Source organism: Eleutherodactylus coqui, chromosome 6 (assembly GCF_035609145.1).
Source record: "Eleutherodactylus coqui strain aEleCoq1 chromosome 6, aEleCoq1.hap1, whole genome shotgun sequence".
Taxonomy (NCBI): domain Eukaryota; kingdom Metazoa; phylum Chordata; class Amphibia; order Anura; family Eleutherodactylidae; genus Eleutherodactylus; species Eleutherodactylus coqui.
Genome location: NC_089842.1, coordinates 160505884 through 160527180, shown reverse-complemented (window position 1 = coordinate 160527180; position 21297 = coordinate 160505884). Strand labels below are relative to the sequence as shown.

General features: G+C 42.3%; 1 protein-coding gene across 2 annotated transcripts in view; it reads right to left on the bottom strand.

Annotated features, from left to right (window-relative positions):
- Positions 1–21297, bottom strand: part of MDGA2 (MAM domain containing glycosylphosphatidylinositol anchor 2) — a 646753-nt gene that overhangs the window by 325604 nt on the left and 299852 nt on the right. For both annotated transcript variants that reach the window (XM_066608091.1, XM_066608092.1), the window contains exon 3: positions 5372–5546. In XM_066608091.1, coding sequence (XP_066464188.1) covers positions 5372–5546 — 175 coding nt within the window. The remainder of the gene's footprint in view (positions 1–5371; positions 5547–21297) is intronic.

The following is a 21297-nucleotide window of genomic DNA, read 5'->3' as shown; positions in this document are numbered from 1 at the left end:
TTTGCACTTCATCATGTCCTTGGAAACACTACATCTGTGCTCTATTCCTGACTCATTTCTTTCCTTCAGTGGTGCTCTGCCCATTTTTCACACTGGGGAAACCTTTGAAGGTCTTTAATCCCTTAGCATCACAAGATGTATAGGTATGTCCTAGGTGCATGGGGTTTATATGGAGCAGGCTCAGCTCCATAGACAGCTGGTGTTGGCTTTCTATGACAGCTGACACCCGTTGTGTATCACACTGATTGTGGCTGTCAGAAATGCTCAACATTTTTAGAAATAATCTGGAGGAGGCATTTGAGGTAAACTGATCAGATTTGCAGACGACACAAAGCTAGGAGGGATAGCGAACACTAGAGAAGAAGAGAAAAGAGCTAGACAAGCTTGAACAGTGGGTGGTGCTTAACAGAATGCTATTTAACTCAGAGAAATACAAAGTACACATCTGGGCAAGAAAAATACGAAAAAGCACATACAGAATGGGGGGTACTGGGCAAAGCAGCAGCACATGGGAAAAGACTTGGGTAAACTAAAGGCCCATTTAGAAACAACGATTATCACTCAAAATTCACTCAAAAGCCATCTTTTGAGCAATAATCGTTGCGTGTAAATGTGCCCATCTTTCACTTTTCTGCCGAACAATGGATCTCAGTTCAGCATGAAATCCATCATTTGGCAGAACAGCTGGTAAGAAGAACCACACGCTGTGTTCTGCCTGGGGAACACTGATTATAGCTGATTACATTGTCTAACCTAACCATGAACACGCTAAAGACACTCGTGGTTGCCCTCATCCACTCCCGGCTTGATTACTGCAACTCGCTACTCATCGGCCTCCCCCGCACCAGACTCGCTCCACTCCAATCCATACTAAATGCGGCAGCTAGGCTCATTTTTCTATCCAGTTGTTACTCAGATGCCTTTGCATTATGCCAGTCGCTGCATTGGCTGCCCATCCACTGCAGAACTAAATTTAAACTCCTCTACCTCACTCACAAAGCTCTGCATGGTGCTGCGCCAGCATACATCGCCTCCCTCCTGTCAGTACACCACCCAGCCCGCTCACTCCGATCGGCTAACACACTCAGACTAAACACCCCTGTAATACGAACCTCACATGCTCGCCTCCAGGACTTCACCAGAGCAGCACCCATCCTCTGGAACTCTCTACCAAAAGGCATCCGGACAATTCCCGATGCACGAAATTTCAGACATGCCTTAAAAATGCACCTCTTCAGGGAAGCATACCAATCTCCTGACCTAGTCCCCTGCCCCTCCCCTATGGTGCCCCCCCCCCCCCTCGTTTGCCTTCTAATAATTGATCTGCACATGAAATTCCCTATTGCCTGTGTTCCCCACCCCCTGCACCTCCTGTACCACCTTCAACCCATTTGTGTCAAACCCAATGTACCTCACATTGTAATTGTTGTATTGTTTTGCATTTATCCATGCCTGCAAGTGCTGCGGAATAAGTTGGCGATATACAAATAAAGATTATTATATATTATTATAATTATCTCAGCTGTCAGTCCCTCGGTAGAACAAAGGAAATGTATTCAGCGAACAGTGGGTTGTCTGTTCCCAGAATACAGCTCCCGGTGGCTCACAGGCTACTAATTGGTACTAATAGGCATTAGTACCAAGTAGTAGTTTTCTGCAAAATAATTGCTCAAAAGCCATCTTTTGAGTGATCATCTTTGTGTCTAAATGCACCCTAATAAATCACAGACTGAACATAACTCAACAGCGTGATGCAGCAGCAAAAAAGGCAAACACAATTCTGGGATGTATTAAGAGAAGCATAGAGTCTAGATCACATGAGGTAATTATCCCCCTCTACTCTTCCTTAGTCAGACCTCATCTGGAATACTATGTTCAGTTCTGGGCACCCCACCTTAAAAAAGACATAGACAAACTGGAGCAAGTTCAGAGAAGAGTTACCAAGATGGTGAGCGGTCTGCAAATCATGTCCTATGAGGAACGGTTGAAGTATCTGGGAATGTTTAGCTGGCAAAAAAGAAGGCTGAGAGGAGACTTAATAGCTGTCTACAAATATCTGAAGGGCTGTCACAGTGCAGAGGGATCAGCCCTATTCTCATTTGCACAAGAAAAGACTAGAAGCAATGGGATGAAACTAAAAGGGAGGAGACACATATTAGATATTAGCCAAAGCTTTCGGACAGTGCGGGTGATCAATGAGTGGAACAGGTTACCACAGGAGGTGAGTTCTCCTTCAATGCAAGTCTTCAAACAAAGGCTGGACAGACATCTGTCTGGGATGATTTAGTGAATCCTACACTGAGCAGGGGGTTGGACCCGATGACCCTAGAGGTCCCTTCCAACTCTCTATTCTCCAAAATGGAAAAAGTAGAAACCAAAGGCTATCCTGCAAAAAAGTGAACCCTCACAGAATCCATCAATGAAAAGATAAATAAGTTATGGTGGTCAGAAGATGGTGTCAGAATTTTTATAAAAAGATATTTTATTTTTTTAAGGTAGTACAGCAAAAGACCCCCAAAAAACTAGGTACACTTGGTATCATCATATTGACCCACAGAATAAAGTTATCATGTTATTTTTGCTACAGTACATATACTGTAAAAACAGTATACACCAAATATTGTGCAATTGTAATTTTTCCATTTCACTCCACTTAGACACTTTAAAACTTTTTCAGTATATTGTATGGTACAGTAAATAGTACTATCGAAAAATACAACTAATCCTGCAAAAACGAGACCCCCCCCCCCCCCCCCAGACAGCTACACAGATAGAAAGATAAGAATTATATTTTTTTGTATGTGGAGTGGAGAAACCAAAACCAAAAATAAATAATAAGGGTTAAGGAGGTTGTCCAGTTTAGAAAACTAGACATATACTCTACTAAGGAATTCCGAGTTAAAAGAGGGGTCAGTCTGTTAAGGATCCTCACCTCATTACTACAATGTAGTAAAGCTCATAGGCTTCAATGTGATAACTGTAACAGCCCCCCGCCCCAATTTCCATGTGCCATTAATAATACCTATGTCTCCTTATGTAGTACAGGGTTCTTTCAGGCCTATTCAGGCACCAGGTACAATTGCTAGATTTCCACCTCTTCCAATTGTGGTATCAAGATGGTCTGTCTCAAAACCAGGTTTTCTCTGAAAATCATTTTAGTGTACATGCTCATGGATAACTAAAAGGTTGCGCTCAAGAATCTCAGGCACAACTTGAATCACTCAGAAAACAGGCATCCCATCCATATGCTGCCTGACCGCACATTGACATTTGCTATACTTCTCCAAAAATTGGACAAGAATAAGACATACTAAGATTTTTTTTAATCTTACTATTCGCCCAGCTAAAAAAAACGTGCTATTTCCATCCAATTTTTGGACTGAAAATTGGATGAAATAAAAGACCGTGGCCATGAACCCTAAGAGGTTGGAAATTCTAATCTGTGAAAGTCTTGGTTTAAACTTTCTTGAATGAAGACTTGTTGAGCAGCTGCACATAAGATGCCAAGTCCATCCGGTAAAAGATAATATCCTTTTCATGCATTCAATAAGATTCCTTTCATTGGTATTGAATGGTACAGGTATGCTAAAAGTTGGACATACACCCCACATCGTCACTCTGAAATCACTAATATGTTTAGCCTTCTTTTCATACAAGATTTTTCTATCACTGTTTCCTCAAGCGAAAATCTTTAATTTATACATAGATTATAAACAATCTGACAGCGCTTGGCGGCTCACAGAACTCTTTGGCTGGTTGTAAACTCACAATACAATTGAGAAATAATCACTCGTTTGTTTACCATTGGCTTTATTGTAATACAACAGTGTCTATTCCAAGGATACACATTTTAAAAAAATATTTTTAGGGTTTTTTGTTGTTATTTTTGCCATGACTGAACATTAGCATTATGTTTCTGGGAAATAATAATCTACGGTCAAGGCACAAAAACACTTTCCTTATGTAGCAATAAAAACAAGCAACTTTCAGGAAAAAATAGCTTTCAGTTGTATAACTATACACAGTACAGGAACATGGAAGTGATATAAAATCTTTACAGTTCATGCTTAGGTTGGCTTCACACAGGTCACACGTGATGATGTGTGTGATGGGTGTTGTGTTTTTGCTGTGTTGTTGGAGTCTCAAGCAACACAGCTGTAAACTGTGAGGGAACCCAACTGCAAGTGTTAAATTTCACTGCAGTGCCTCCGCAGGGGAAATGAAGTATTACACAGTACCACACAAACATGCTTGGACACCCAGATTACAATATACCTTTTGTAGCTGCTCTCTGCTAATCATGAAGGTGATGCATGTGAAACCCCCTCTCCTAACTCAGAATTTGCTAATAGGGTATATGAAAATGTGATTTCTTAACCAGATTACTTCTTAATACTCTACTTTACAGAGAGAACATTTTGCGCGCAGGTCCTTTATTTAGAGTTAATATGGATATATTAGGTGCCAGGCTACGACTTTGTACCTGCCATGTCTGTAAAAAACATTCAACACCCTGTTCCTCACATTCGAGGGGCATCTTGTAAATATGTAATTCCTGAACATTTCTTGACATAACTGAGGCATAGCTCAATAACTGAACCACTATATGTTATCATGATACACACACAGCTCCTGGAAAATGTATTGAGTTGTGTACTTTTTTACCAAGCTCTATCTTTCATTCTATTGTAGTTTAAAAGACATTTGATGGTGCCTCTAGCCAAAATAAAAACTTGACTGTTCTCCTTTCTTCTTCTATATTTGTAATCTAATTCAAGAAAAAGCTGTCGGATTCATTGTACAAATGAATGGTGGGGACCAAAGTAGTATTAATAACACTGAAAATGATGCATTATTGTATCCTGTAAACCATAAGATCATCCCATAGAATTTGCCTGGCTACCCATTGCAATAGTTCAACATTTTTGATATTCTTTCACATTGATAGTCTTAAGGATGCCACATTCTTCTCAGTACTTCCATAAATCTGAGGACTTATAAGACGCCTCTTGAGCCCGCCTTTTATCTATATTCGTTTATTTAAGGCATCTCTTTTCATCATATATTATAGACTTTGTCATTTACGTTCATCCTATGTCATAATCTCTTGTATTTATGTGTAGGCAGTAGATATATCCAGCACTCAATCACATGAAGTGTAGAAATGGAAAAGTTTTGAAGAGGAATGAATTCTTTACACAACTACATAGCATATACAACAATAAAGGGAGGCAAGAAAATGATCAGCAACTGTATGAACTATACATAAAGAGGTATAGAAGAGTGTTATCATTGACCATTTACCCTATACATCACTATACTTTATACAATAAGAAGTGGTTAGAAATGAATAATGGCCTTCCGTACTCACAGTATACATCCACTCGGATAGACTTTATTGCAGGAGAGCCCAGCCCATTTTCTGCTTTGCAATAATATCTCCCTCCTTGATGTCTCTGGATGTTTGTAATTCTCAAGGTCTCGTTGAATACACTGGAGTCTTGAAATCTATCGGATGCACTTCCTGCTGTTTTGGTCCACCTGATCTGAGCAAGCATCAGAAAATACTGTTAGTGTGGTACTAAGTAAAAACCATAGCAATTTGGTCAACATGAACTTGATATCTTAGTATTGGTTAGATTGAAAATGTTTTAGAGAAGATTATTCCTTCCATACACTAGAATGATAATGATTCCATAACATCTGTAACATCTTGACAATAAAGCAAGCTCAACTACTAGAGAAATCCAAAGTGTTGGCATTTTCTTTTTATCTCAGTTTTGTATACTTAAAAAACTTTGGAATAAGGAACATACTGTAATTTCACCCAAAACTTTTAATTGTTGGAGATAATCTTAGGAGACTGAACTATGGACTCAACAAAGTGCCAACCTAAGGTTTCAGGTTCAATCGGTATAGGTTTCCCTATTACTTAATAGGAAATGTAATCTCCAAGATGTCTGTGCCCTCTTTGTGCGACTACTTCATTGCCATTAGTAACCACTAAGCTCTGTACTTAATTTTGCCTGTAACTCTCCAAGCCTCGTAATGCAGCTATTAAAGGGGTTGTCCCGTGATAGCAAGTGGGGTTATACACTTCTGTATGGCCATATAAATGCACTTTGTAATATACATCGTGCATTAAATATTGGCCATACAGAAGTTATACACTTACCCCTCCGGTGATGGCGGCCCCGTCTCCATGGCGCCGACTAAAGCTGCCTTCTGCCGGGATTAGATGCGCTTGCGCTGTCTGCCCTCTTCTGTCCGGCTCTGGCGTGCTCGCGCTGCAGAGGTCAATATTTAATGCATGATGTATATTACAAAGTGCATTAATATGGCCATACAGAAGTGCTTAACACCACTTGCTATCACGGTATAACCCCTTTAAGCCTTGCACTTCTTGTTGGAGTAAATAAAACAATTCCCAGTTACGAATGCATGTCTGTCTATTTATTGAACCATCTTCAAGTGGGCCCTGCAATAAAGGTCAAGGGCTACACACAGAACTGATCCTCTTACAGGCATTTGAAAAGTGGTTGTTATGATGAGACTATCCCCTTAAAATATGAAAGGTAATCTTATATGAATACTCTGGTTAAACCTGATACACTGTGTTATGCCAAGTGTAAAGCCAGATGGGATGGAGCATGACACAAGGACTTTCTCCTTGCTGTTCTTTAAATCCCAGTGTCATGCATTATCCTTTTTGACATTGCATTGTGCATCAGTTCTGGAGTATTCCTTTGGAAGGGTTGCATCAAGATTACAAATTATCCCCTATCCACAAGATAGAAGATAAGTTGCTGATCAGTGGGGCTCTCACTACTGAGACCCTTGCTGATCTCAGGAATAGCCCCTTTTGCCTGTCCCTGCAGGGGTTGATTCTTTGCCCCCAGCGATGTCAGAATGAATGGAGCGTTGGCTCAGTGCTCTATCCATTTGAATGGGGTTGATGGGTGCTTGCATGGGTATTGAAAGTGAATGGAGCACCATCGAACTTGCGTGGCCAGCGCTCCATTCAGTCTCCTCCGCCCTGCAGTGGGTGCAGGAACCCCACAGTGAGGAGGATGGGGAAACGGGACTCCTATTCTCAAGATCAGCGGAAGAGAAAGTGGTGAGACTCCCATCGATCAGCAAGTTATTCCCTATCCTCTGGATAGGGGATAGCTTACAATCATATTACAACCCCTTTAAAGTGGGGTTACAGAGCAGAATATTATTCCTGAAAACCCTTCTTATGCATAACTGTGGCTGTTGTTCTGAAGCAGCTAAGGACTTGTAATTATAAGACAATGTAATATTTTGATTAACAAGTAGAAATTGCTTTCGAGCAACTTTAAATGCTTACTCAAGCTTGACTTGTCCTCCATATCCAATGCTATACAGACATTTCATTACAGAAAGCCTTCTACTTTTAATGATAATAGTAACAATAGTCTTCTATTCATTTCTGCTCTAATATCAAAATTCTTCCCCATACTTTTAATTTCAATGGCTTTTTTAAAGATGAAATGTCATTCACCAATGAACTTTGCAATGCCTAGGGCCTAACAATGTTGATCTAGCGTGATCAAACCTTAGTTCATTGGTGCTTGCTGCTGTACAAGAGAAATAAAGCAAAGTACACAATAAAGTATTAAGTGTGAATATTCCAATCACACAGGCATAAAATAACTCTTTATAAAGTATACATTTGCTTCTACAACTTGTAATGAATGAGAAGAAAGGAAATAGAACAATTTACAGAAAACTAATAATGATCCATGAATAAGATCCGACTCATGGGAAGGTGATGGTAAGCAGAATGGGTTTATATTATTGCTCATTTATCAAATGCTAGTATTTCGGATACTACTTAATTCTGGGCTATTTTATGGAGTCACTTGATCAAAATATGAAAAAAAATCTGCGTGTGATGAATTTATACCGTCCAATAACATAATATAAAGTGATTTACCGTACATCAGAACATACCACGGAGTGATTAATATACCCACTTGTACTATACAAGCTTTCTGCCTTTTCCCTATTGTACCCACCGAGATGACAAATAATAGCATCCAGCACAGCCCAGGCAATAGTGGATTTACATTTGAGGCTCGATGGAATAGTTTTATTTCTGTGAATGAAAATTACAAATTCCATAGCAAAGAAATTGCCTTCCCATATGAACAACAAGGAAAACAAGATAGATTATTTTCTTCAAGAGCAATCAATTTAAAAGGATGATTGAGTCAGTGAGGACAGCCAATATACATAACTGTAGTAGGCCTTCATTCAAAGCCAAAGGTGTGCTGAAATGTAGATGTCACACAGTGTTATAGCTAGGTATAGGCACTTTACTTTAATGAACTATAATAAATGGCTAATGCTGATTATCATGAGTCATTTCTGATGTCCATATTCCCTAGCTTGCATGTAAGAAATTAAACCAATGACTTTCATAGCTCACAATTACTGACGGATTGTTCGAGTGGTGCTCTAAGATGAGCTATTGGAGAACAAATAATAAATTATATTGTTATAGTCACTGGTCACTGACAGCAATGTCCCCTACCTCATCCTGCCATTGGTCATTGTAGTGCCATGTCCCCCATGATGTCTGAGGCAGTCTTTAAGGCTTGGTTCACACAGGGCGTATTCCCGCCGGAAATCCCGTGGTTTGGCCACAGCAAAAACCGCGAGATTTCCGCTGGGAGAACCGCCGCGGAAAAAGCCGCGGCGGCTTTGAAGCGGCCTGGCCGCTCGCTTTTTCGTCCCGGCCGGCGCTCCCATAGAGGAGAGCGCGGCCGCGACAAAAGTAAACAAAAAAGTAAAAGTAAATAGACATGCATCTTTTGAAACCGCGGCCGCAGCCGCGGTTTCAGCCGGACTTACCGCAGCGGATTGGCCATCCCGTGTGGACGAGATTTCTGAGAAATCTCGTCCACATGGCTGGCTAATCCCGAGATTAGCGTCCGCAGGCGGATTTGCCGCGGCGAAATTCCACACGGCAAATCCGCCCTGTGTGAACCCAGCCTAAGTCTCCTGTCAATTTCCTGAATTCCGTAGGGTGTGCATACATGTGATTGGCCTGCTTTTTGGGCTTAAGGACTCAGCGATTATTGGCGGATGTTCATCTCCATTTTTCAAAAGCCATAACTTTTTATTTTTCTGATAACCTGACCGTATAAGGGCTTGTTTTTGCATGGCGAACTGTGGCCATTTTTGGGCGCATAAACTATATTGAAAAACGCATCAATTCTGCCATAGATTTGGGCGGGGGGTGCGATTTTTTTTTTTGACCAACGCAGTACTAATGCAGTACGAACGTTTTTAAGTGCGTATATACGCGCGTAAAAACGCCCGTGTGACTGAGCCCTAAATGACACAATACAGTTTTTCTGCGGGTCGGTATGATTACAACGATACCAAAATTCTTATATTTCTTTTAGGTTTTTCCACTTTTCCACAATAAACTCTTTTTTTGGAAATTCTATTTTTTTCTAAATTGCTGCATTCAAAGTCCTATAACTTTTTTATTTTTCCATAGGCGGAGCTCTGTGAGGACTTGTTTTTTGGGAGATGAGCTGCAGTTTTTATTGGTACTATTTTTAGGTACATACGGCTTTTTTGATCACTTTTATTGCGTTTTGGGGAAAGCAAAATGCTAAAAATTGGCATTTTGCCTCAGTTTTTTAGGGTTTTTTTAAAAGATTTTTTTTGTGTGCAGGATAAAAAAACGTGTTTAACTTATTGTATGCATTGTTACTAGAGATGAGCGAACGTACTCGTCCGAGCTTGATGCTCGGGCGAATATTAGGGTGTTCGGGATGCTCGTTACTCTTAACGAGTACCACGCGGTGTTCGGGTTACTTTCACTTTCCTCTGTGAGATGTTAGCGCGCTTTTCTGGCCAATTGAAAGACAGGGAAGGCATTACAACTTCCCCCTGCAACGTTCAAGCCCTATACCACCCCCCTGCTGTGAGTGGCTGGGGAGATTAGGTGTCACCCGAGTATTGTAATCTGCCCCTCCCGCGGCTCGCTACGGATGCATTCTGACATTAGTTCAGGGAAAGTGCTATCGTGTTGGAGCTGCTATAGGGAGAGCGTTAGGTGTATTGTAGGCTTCAAGAACCCCAACGGTCCTTCTAAAGGCCATAAATCTTCTCTATATGCGCTCAATGGGGCCGGCAGCAGCAGCGCCGACCCCATTGAGAACATATAGAAGACAAATCCTTCTTTTCTGCCACAGCTGTAACAGCTGTGACAGAGGAGAACGATGTTTGCCCATTGAATTCAATGGAACCAGCAATACAGCAGGTTCCACTGAATGCAATGGGCTGCCGGCGATCGCAGGATGAATGGTCGGGAAGGGGTTAAATATATAACCCCTTCCCTGCAATTCATCCAGAAATGTGTTACACTAAAAATATATACCGGCGTATAAGGCGACGGGGCGTATAAGACGACCCCCCAACTGTCACCTTATACGCCGGCAATACAGTGGAGCAAAGAATAAAAAGAATTACTCACTTCTTCAGATGATCTGCGGCGCTCCTGCAGACTGTCACTCCTTCCTGGTGTTTGTAGGCTCTTGCTCCCTCCTGGTCCACGGCAGACTATAGCTTTCTCTACGAAAGGCTTTAAATCCACGCCTCCAGAAACAAACGTGCCTTCAGCCAATCACAGCCAATGACAGTGATGTCATTGAATTGCTGTGATTGGCTGTGTTTCTGGAGGCGGGGATTTCAAGCCTTTCGTAGAGAAAGCTTTAGTCTGCCGTGGACCAGAAGCGAGCAAGAGCCTGCAAACACCAGGAGGGAGTGACAGTCTGCAGGAGCGGCGCAGATCGTCTGAAGAAGTAAGTAATGCTTTTTATTCTTTGCTCCACTGTATTGCCGGCGTATAAGGTGACAGTTGGGGGGTCGTCTTATACGCCCCGTCGCCTTATACGCCGGTATATATTTTTAGTGTAACACATTTCTGGATGAATTGCAGGGAAGGGGTTATATATTTAACCCCTTCCCGACAATTCATCCTGCGATCGCCGGCAGCCCATTGCATTCAGTGAAACCTGCTGTATTGCTGGCTCCATTGAATTCAATGGGCAAACATCGTTCTTCTCTGCCACAGCTGTTACAGCTGTGCCAGAGGAGAACGATCTTTACGCTGACAGTGCGGGGGGGGGGCCCACTCTTGCCGCTATTGTGGCTTAATAGTGGGACCTGTGAACTTGAGATGCAGCCCACCATGTAGCCCCTCGCCTGCCCTATCCGTCACTGTGTCGTTCCCATCACTTTGTAGAATTGCCCAGATTTTCACACATGAAAACCTTAGCGAGCATCGGCGAAATACAAAAATGCTCCGGTCGCCCATTGACTTCAATGGGGTTCGTTACTCGAAACGAACCCTCGAGCATTGCGAAAATTTCATGCCGAGTAACGAGCACCCGAGCATTTTGGTGTTCGCTCATCTCTAATTGTTACAGATATGACGATACCAAATATGTGAAATTTTCATTTTATTTTATGCTAATATGAGAAAAAGCACCATTTTTTTACATTTTTCTTTTTTGTACATTATTTTTATCTTTTTTTTTACACCATTTGTGTCCTTGTAGGGGACTTGCACCAAAGCACCTATGATCACTATGATAAGGCATTGCAGGACTTCTCTCATGCAATGCCTAATCACTTGTTTCAGCGAATGTCCGATGACGTCACAAAGGTAGTGCGCTCCCTCTGTGAACCCTTCATAAGCCGCGATCTACATAGATCGCGGCAGGGAAGGGGTTAATAGTGGGGGTCGCTGCTCCGATGCACCTGTTGCAGGGGGAGGCCGGCTAACAGTGGCAACCGGCTACTGAAGCCAGATAGCACAGGATCTCTGCCAGGATGCTCTGTGGCAGGAAGGGGTTAAAGGGCCAGCATGTGCACACAGCTTTTCCATCCCTGGCCAATTTGGATAAGGCTCTGGCTATTTAAGGCAACCACCCCCATTAGCAAGTGCCTGAGCAGTTGCTTCTAGTGAGCAAGGTGCTATATTATCCTGTCTGTTTCCTGGTTTAATCCCTACCTGTTGCACTCAGCTTTCCCTTTTCTTCCACTCCTGACCTTGCCTTGTTTATGGACCACATTTACTCTAACTGCTGCCTGCCCTGACCCTTGGCCTGATTAATCTTTAGGATGGCTTCACATAGGTGTGTGACGTGCATAGGTGCGCACAAAAGTTCACATCCACGTACGTGCACAAACCTGTGCGAATGCAGGTCTGTGCACATTGTCTTCAATGGGGCTGCGGCTGCTGCCGATGGCCACATTGTAAACATAGGGCTGCCAGCAACCCCTGCAGTGATTTTTATGGAAGGGCTTTAAATATAAGCTCTTCGCTGAAAATCATCCCTGTTTGTGTAAAATAAATAAATAGAATAAAATATATATACTCACCTCTCCGCCGCTGCCGTGTAAATATTCCCCATGGGGAGTTCCCTTGTCACAGCACTGTCACAGTGATCAGTGCCCAGAGGACTTCCTGCGGGGAGTAAAGAATCCCCTGCCACAGCTGTCACAGCTGTGGCAGAGGATCACGATGTTCTCCCATTGCTTTCAATGGGACCGGCACCTCTGCAGTCCCATTGAAAGCAATGGGCTGCTGGCAAGCCCTGCAGGGATTTTTGGGGAAGGGCTTTAAATATAAGCCCTTCCCTGAAAATCATCCCTAGAATGTGTTTAAAATTTTTAAAAATTATACTCACCTCTCCTCACCGGGGCTCAGGTGCATCTACCCTGTCTTCTCCCTGCACTGATCTGAAGCTCCTTCAGCAGGCAGGGATTTAAAGTCAGGCAGTGCTTGGCCATTTATTGAATTCTTTGAATGGCCAGGTGCTGCCTGTGATAGGCTGAGTGCTGTGACCAATCACAGGCAGCACTCAGCTGTCATTCAATGAATGGCTGAGAGCTGTCTGTGATTGGCTGAGTGCTCAGCCAATCAGATACAGCCCTTTCAGCAGGTGGTGATTTTAAATCAATACAATAGAAGTAGATAAAGAAATAATTTATATCAAACAAAAAATGACATGCACTAGTAGAAACATAATATACATGATAGAATGCCCTGCGGCATTAGGTACATTGGTAGAACATCAAATAGATAAAATCTTAGAATTAATCAACATAGACATAATATAAAAAAGGGATATATGAAACATAGTTTTTCAAAACATTTTGCAGAAAAACACAGTAAAAATTATAAAGATTTAAAATTAATCCCAGTAGAAGAAATTAAACAAAAATCAATAATGACCCTCAGAAAAAAAGAGATGTATTGGATATATCGATTAAACATATTAACACCTAACGGCTTTAATGAAGTTCTAGAAAAAGTATTTTAAAAAATTATTTACTGTAATAATATTTTAAATATGTTTAAAATTGATCATTATGAGGCCTTAGTCAGACGGGCGTTTTTTCGCGCGATTTGCAGATCGCATGACGGATGCACATCCGCAAATCGCGTGACCGGTGCCCGAAAATCGCCCGAAAATCTGCTCCTAGCCGCGTTTCATTAGAAACGGGCCGGAGCTGTCCAGCGCATTGCATTCAATGGAGCCGGCAATACAGCCGGCTCCATTGAAAGCAATGCGCTGCGGGCGAGCGTGGGATGAATTGTTGGGAAGGGCTTAAATATATAAGCCCTTCCCTGCAATTCATCCAGAAAAGTGTTAAAAAAAAAATATATACATACTCACCTGCTCCCGGCAGCCGGAGGTCCCCGCGGCCGGCCTGCAGTGGGTGTGAAGAGGGTGTGAGTCAGACCTGCCTCTGATTGGCGCTGAGCCAATGTAATGATAGTATGTATATATATATATATATATATATATAATGAAATTATATAACAATGTATTAAGCTCGACAAAGGCACAGTTAGAGTGCTGAAAGGCGTAGCGAACTAAAATAATATATGAATAGAAGCTTCCAGTTCATGATGGCGTGGGTATGTTTAAACGGTATATAGTGACACACCTGCTGAAAGAGCTTCAGAGCAGTGCAGGGAGAAGATAGGCTACATACACCTGAGCCCCCACAGCTGAGGAAAGGTGAGTATAATTTTTTTTATTTTTAACATATTCTGGGGATGATTTTCAGGGAAGGGCTTATATGTAAAGCCCTTCCCTGAAAATCCCTGTAGGGCTTGCCAACAGCCTATTGCTTTCAATGGGACTGCAGAAGTGCCTGTCCCATTGAAAGCAATGGGAGAACATCGCGATCCTCTGCTTTACTCCCTGCAGGGATGAAGAAATCCTCTGCCACAGCTGTCACAGCTGTGACAGCTGTAGCGGGGGATTCTTTACTCCCCACGGAGATGAAGAAATCCTTTACCACAGCTATCACAGCTGTGAAAGCTGTGGCAGGGGATTCTTTACTCCCTGCAGGGAGTCCTCTTGGCACTGATCACTGTGACAGTGCTGTCACAGTGTTCGAGACAAGGGGTCTTCCCGCTGGGGAATATTGATGTGCACCAGGGACCTTTGGTGCACGCATGTCCTATGTTTTGCAGGTACGTGCATTTGCATGCCTGTAAAACACGGACATGTGAACATACCATAGGGAACCAATGTTTCTAATAGGAGCGTGTTTTTGTGCGCACAACCGTACGTACATAAACACGCTCATGTGAATCAACCCTTCTACAAATAATATGCCTGCCTTGATCTCAGCTCTGTTCTATGACTAGAACTCTCTCTGCTCCTCTATTACCACATTATAGTTATCTTGACCAGTTTGCACCAACTGTCACATTACCAGGACTATTTATAGGATAACAGTCTGGGGTTCCTTGCAGCCAAGATCGGATCCTGATTGGTGGGGTTAAAGGGTGATTTCCAGGGAAGCCCAAGGAATTATTCCTAAGCCAAATTAGTTTTGTAGCACAGCGTATCTATGTCCACCCTCTTGACAAATATAATGTTAATGCAAAGAGGCCCTCTGAGTATTTCTATCCCTTAGTTTGTGCTCTTGTCTTGTATTGACAATTAAGTTGACAAGTGGGTAGTGCAAGTCTTTGGTAGTGTTCATTGAAACCTCACATGACTCACTATGCACAGTAGCCATCTAAATATTTAAAGGGGGTTACTAGGACTTAGGATAGACCATTAATGTTTAAATGCTGAGGAGTTCCCAGGACAAATGAAATAAAGCGGTTGGGTCACTTCAGCGAGTGCCGTGCCCCTTCATTGTTTATATTAGCACAGCGGTTCATATGTAAGGATAGCTTTGCCTGGTTCTGCAACTCAGTGAGCTGCAGTAATGCCCACAGCAAAACTATAGGCCTGTACCTGTGTAAAAAAATGAAGTAGACTTGACAATGGATCATGCGATGTATCCCCTTCATTTGGTTGAGTACCGGACTATCATCAGTCAAATACTCAGGGCCTATTTTTATTTCTTGGAAAACAACTTTAAAGTACAAATTTTCTTTCAAAAAACATTTGACATGTCATAGGGACATGTCAAAGGTTTTGATCACTAGTGGTCCAGGTGCCGAGACCCCACCCGTTGCTGGAAAGAAGAAGCTGATGTGCTCATCTGAGTCCTGTCTTTGCTTGCCAGTTGAAGACTGGCTCAATAGAAAGTCTATAACCTCATCTTCAGCTAGCAAGCAGTTACAGCGCTCGGCACCTGGTCTCTCAGTGATCAAATCTTTTGTCATGTCCTTATGGCATCTCAAAAGTATTTTGAAAGCACACTTAAACCTTAAGGCCTCAGTCAGACGGGCGATTTTTCGCGCGATTTGCGCATGCGCATGCGTCCGGCGATTTTTTAAAACCATTGCTTTGCAATGGTATCGGACACATGAGCGCTTTTTATGCGCTCGTCCGATAAATTATAGAACAGAAATCGCAGATCGCACCTATCTGCAATCTGCGATTCCTGTTCTCTTCTCTATATGCGCTCAATGGGGCTGGCGGCAGCAGCGCCGACCCCATTGAGAGCATTCAGAAGACAAATCATTCTTCTCTGCCACAGCTGTAACAGCTTTGGAAGAGAAGAACGATCTTTGCCCATTGAATTCAATGGAGCCGACAATACAGCCGGCTCCATTGAAAGCAATGGGCTGCCGGCGTGCGCGGAATAAATTGTCGGGAAGGGCTTAAATATATAATGAATTCATGAATGGGTGTGAGTGAGACCTGCCTCTGATTGGCTTAGCGCTGAGCCAATCAGGGGCAGCTTTGAGTCACACCCCCTTCACACCCACTGCAGGTCGGCCGCGCTGAACTCCAGCTGCCGGGACAAGGTGAGTATATATATTTTTTTTATTTTTACACATTTTTGGATGAATTGCAGGGAAGGGCTTATATATTTAAGCCCTTCCCGACAATTCATCCCGCGCACGCCCGCAGCGCATTGCTTTCAATGGAGCCGGCTGTATTGCCGACTCCATTGAATGCAATGCGCTGGACAGCTCCGGCCCGTTTCTAATGAAACGTGGCTAGGAGCAGATTTTCGGGTGATTTTTGGGCCCCGGTCACGCGATTTGCAGATGCGCATCCGTCATGCGATCCACAAATCGAGCGAAAAAACGCCCGTGTGACTAAGGCCTAAATCTTGGAAAAAATCTGCATGTTTAAAGGGGTTGTCCCGCGATAGCAAGTGGGGTTATGCACTTCTGTATGGCCATATTAATGCACTTTGTAATATACATCGTGCATTAAATATGAGCCATACAGAAGTTATTCACTTACCTGCTCCGTTGCTGGCGTCCCCGTCGCCATGGTGCCGTCTAATTTCAGCGTCTAATCGCCCGATTAGACGCGCTAGCGCAGATGGGTCTTTTCCCTTCGGCTCGGCTCGGCAGCAGCGGCGTTCTGGCTCCGCCCCCTTGTTCGCGTCATCACGTAGCTCCGCCCCATCACATGCGCCGATTCCAGCCAATCAGGAGGCTGGAATCGGCACACGTCATGAGGCGGAGCTACGCGATGACGCATAGAAGGGAGCAGAGCCAGAACGCCGCTGCTGCCGAGCCGAAGGGAAAAGACCCATCTGTGCAAGCGCGTCTAATGGGGCAATTAGACACTGAAATTAGACGGCACCATGGCGACGGGGACGCCAGCAACGGAGCAGGTAAGTGAATAACTTCTGTATGGCTCATATTTAATGCACGATGTATATTACAAAGTGCATTAATATGGCCATACAGAAGTGTATAACCCCAATTGCTGCCGCGGGACAACCCCTTTAAGTTTTGAGGATGGTCAATATTTGAAGTGTCCTATCTGTGCATATTGAGTTGAATGAAATAAGCCAGGATGCTGTTCTAGAGACCCTTAGGACATTGGTGAAGCATAGAAGATATTTTTGGATTATTTTAATTATGTAAATTGTTAGAGACAAGAACATTTTCATCATCTCAACTGAGTTTCTGTACCAAGACTCAAATATGACTCAGGTCATAACTATAGTTCTTTTGGAGAATAAGCTTTTCAGGCTGAACATTTAGCAAATGTGATATTGGTTACTGTCAATTATGTGTATAGCACTTAAATTAGTAATTATTATTTCACTGCTCTCCAGCCTGCCATCCTGCTGGCTTGCTTGCTTAATTGTGTTCTGCACAGCTTCACTTGCTTGGCCAGCTTGTCACTCTGCACCTCAATTGATTTTTGGAAGTTGGATTTGCTGCCAATTTTTATGATCATTTATCTGTCTTTTTCTTTTGGTCATTTTCAGTCCAACAATTTACACGTTTATAGAATCTAGAAGCCACTTATCAGAATTTAGAACAGACTCTAATTTTCAGAATATCTAGGGCTGCTTTCACACCTATGTTAGGGCTCAGTTCAGGGTTTCCGTCTCTGCTCCATTTTTGGAGGAGAGAAATTAAAATAGAACTTAAAAAAAAAAAAGATTTTTTTTCCTAATAATTTTAATGGGGTGTAAAAAAAAGGCTTCCGTTTGCTTCCATTCCGTGAAGTTTTTGTGTTTTTTTACGGAAAAATAGTGCAGACTGCAGCGTTATTTTTCCATCCAAAAAAATTGGAACCTGACAGAATGGAAGCAAATGGAAGCCTTTCCGTTTGCTTTCCATTTTTTTTTAAACCCCTTTGAAATCAATGGGGGTAAAAATTGATTAATTTTTTCAGTTCTATTTCAGTTCTTCTTCTCTGAAAATGGAGCAGAGAGCTGGAAACCCTGAACTAAGCCCTAAAGCAGGTGTGAAAGCAGCCTAAGTACTGTTTCGTAGCAACAAGAGCTAAAGTTCAGAAAGCTAATCCAAGAGTCCCGAATCTCTTATATCAGTGGGATATGTGAATTGACCCACATTACATCTTCTTGAGACTAAAAATGGTGTACCTTGAAGTGAAAGGGCCCCATAGCAAAGGTACAAACTAGGCTACATTTTTGCAATATTTTTTATTGAATTTTGCTGTTAACAGAAGAAATGAAAGAAAATTGACATGTTTGTCATATTAAAATGCAAACTAGGCCTCTTTAGGAAGCTACTTGACACTACCAAATTTCTATTCGCCAGTAAATTTTTCCACTTACTTTTGCTAACACTGTAGCACCTGCCAAGACTATATATGCCTGTGAAGGGTCTCACCATCCATTAAATTGAGGATGACATCAACCTGGAACAGTCTCACTCTCTCTCTCCAATGACTCCATAACAGCTGCATGGAAGCCTCTATGGTATATATGTCTTTAGGTTCGCTGGTCTCCAAATTCACTCCAGCCAATGGCTTGAAAATTTAAAAATGACTATTTAAGGTATTGTTTTGTGGTAACCATAGAGGTTGCCACTTCCCTTCCCTCACATGGTACTGATGGGTGATCTCTTACCTAGGTGTTGACTGAGTTTAGAGCTTTGATTACTGTTTTACAATAACTGAATACTAGGAAGTAGACCAGATACCGCAGTTAAATCTCCACCAGCTCCTGCCAGGCACACTTTGATTAGCTGGACTTGACATGTGGGCATGAGTATCTCACTTGAAGTCAACACATTAATTTACTCATAGTGACCCTTGTCTACACCTCCATTGCTGATAATGTAGTAACTCTAGAGAGAGAAGCCTTACTAAATTTCTTACCTTCCAGATTAAAAACTGATGGAACAACCAACGCTGGACCTCGTCCCTCATAGTAGCTGCATGGTCTGTGCCTATTGTATTCATATATTTTGTTAATGGACAAAATATTGTCAATGATTGCAGGAAATTGGTATAGAAGCAGTCCTACAATGTATACACCTGGCACATGTAACCCGATGGGCTTGGGAGGTAAAGCAAAAGAAGCTAGTAACGGCACTACCTTTCCCAAGTTAAGAGAGACAAGAGGCAAGAAATTGATAACCTGACCTTTCTTGATTAACAACCAGCAAATGCAAATGCATTTTGTGGCAAGAAGCATCTTCTTCGGTTACAATCTGGAATGGAACACTTGAATACAGCCTGAGGGGTATGTAAAGCGAGTGACGTTCCCGTGAGCAGATGACTCCTACCTTCAAAGATATTGTACCAAAATCAAGCTTACTATCTCTCTCAGAAGAATAATGTATCTGTAGTGGGCAGGGCCAGTCCTTTGGCCGGAAAAGATGGAAGGGTAAAATCAAATAATGTGTCATGGGTGGCTCTACCATCTTCCCCTTAGACATCCAAGGTGTAGTAGGCCCAGACGCACACAGGACCCAGTATAAATAACGGTGCTGCGAAACTTTATTACCTGTTTGTCCTCGTGACGCCAGTGCCCATTTTCAGTGGCTATTACAAATAACAGAGTTCACAATCAAGGAAATAATTTTTAAACCTGAGGCACATGGTTTTCTTTTACTTGTACAATCAATGCAAATTGTTCCAATAAACAGCACTTAACAGTTTTAGGCATTACAACGCACACACTCCTGTTCCTTATTCTTCACTCAACAAGTTTGTATCCAGAAGTCACTCTTCCCTCAGAATATCTGCAGTCTCACTTATCTGTCGGACCAGTACTGGAGTGCTCCTGTTACTTGCCTGGCACATACCGCATACACTTTTCTCTTCTCTATTACAGTCACACTCCTCATTCCAGTTACTTACTTTCCTCAGTTGCGCTTACTATTGTGGTAGATGAACGGAGGAACCATGCACTCACCACCATCAACACTAAGAGAACAGGATCTGCTCCTCACACTCCCCAAAGAAAAGACATCCCATTGCCGCAGGAATACGCCCGGGATTCGGCATGGGTAAGCTTCAGGTCTTCTGCCTCCTCCTCACATGGTTCCTTTCTCCAATCACAGCTCCACTCACTTCTTGAGCAACCTTAGCTGCTGCTCCACCGCAACACACCTCCTCTCTCTTCACTTCCCAACTACTCTCTTCTTCTTTAGCTCTTTCCTCCAGTAACTGACTTACTTCCCACACATCACACACACAGCAGAATAAAGAGACAGAACACACAATCAACATAGATTGAATCGACACAACACAGATGAACACAAATACACTTACAAAGACATAACCACAACACCACAGGAAACAAACGTCAACAAGAGACACTCTCACGGGACCACTACATATCCACTACTAGTGTAAAAAGAAAAAAACAAAAAAACAGATGCATCAAAAACAGCACGTTTCCCTGAAAATAAGACAGTATCTTATATTAATTTTTGTTCAAAAAGGTTTTACCGTTTTACATGTATAGCTGCCTGGACACTATTTAAATTGACTTTTTAAATTAACTGCTAGCAGGGCTTAATTTTGGAGTAAGGCTTATATTTCAAGCATCCTCAAAAAGCCTGAAAAATCATTTTGCATCCTCAAAAATTCTGGAAAATCATGCTATATCTTACTTTCAGGGTATGTCTTATTTTCAGGGAAACAGGGTAGTTAACATACAGGTGTGCCTCCCTTTCTCGTAATAGACCCAAAAAATTTGCCTGGATTTGGTAAATATGCCCAAAATATGTATATATTTTTTTTGCACTTATACAGTGATACGCTTCAGGCTCAATTCACATCTGCATTTAAAACAGAATAGAGAAACGGAATTATGACTTAAGCCCTAATGCAGATGTGGGCTTAGCCTCACATATATGCACATTGGCATGTTTTACAGACACAAAGGCACACATATACATACATAGCCATGCTTTTACATATAGATAAATATAGGTGCAGTTTTACAGATAGACCCACACTTGCTCACTTTTACATGAACACACATGTAGACATACTTTTGCATACAAATATTTCAGATACTGTACATGCATTCATACACAGGCATAGTTAGACACAGACACACACACACACACACGAGTACCAT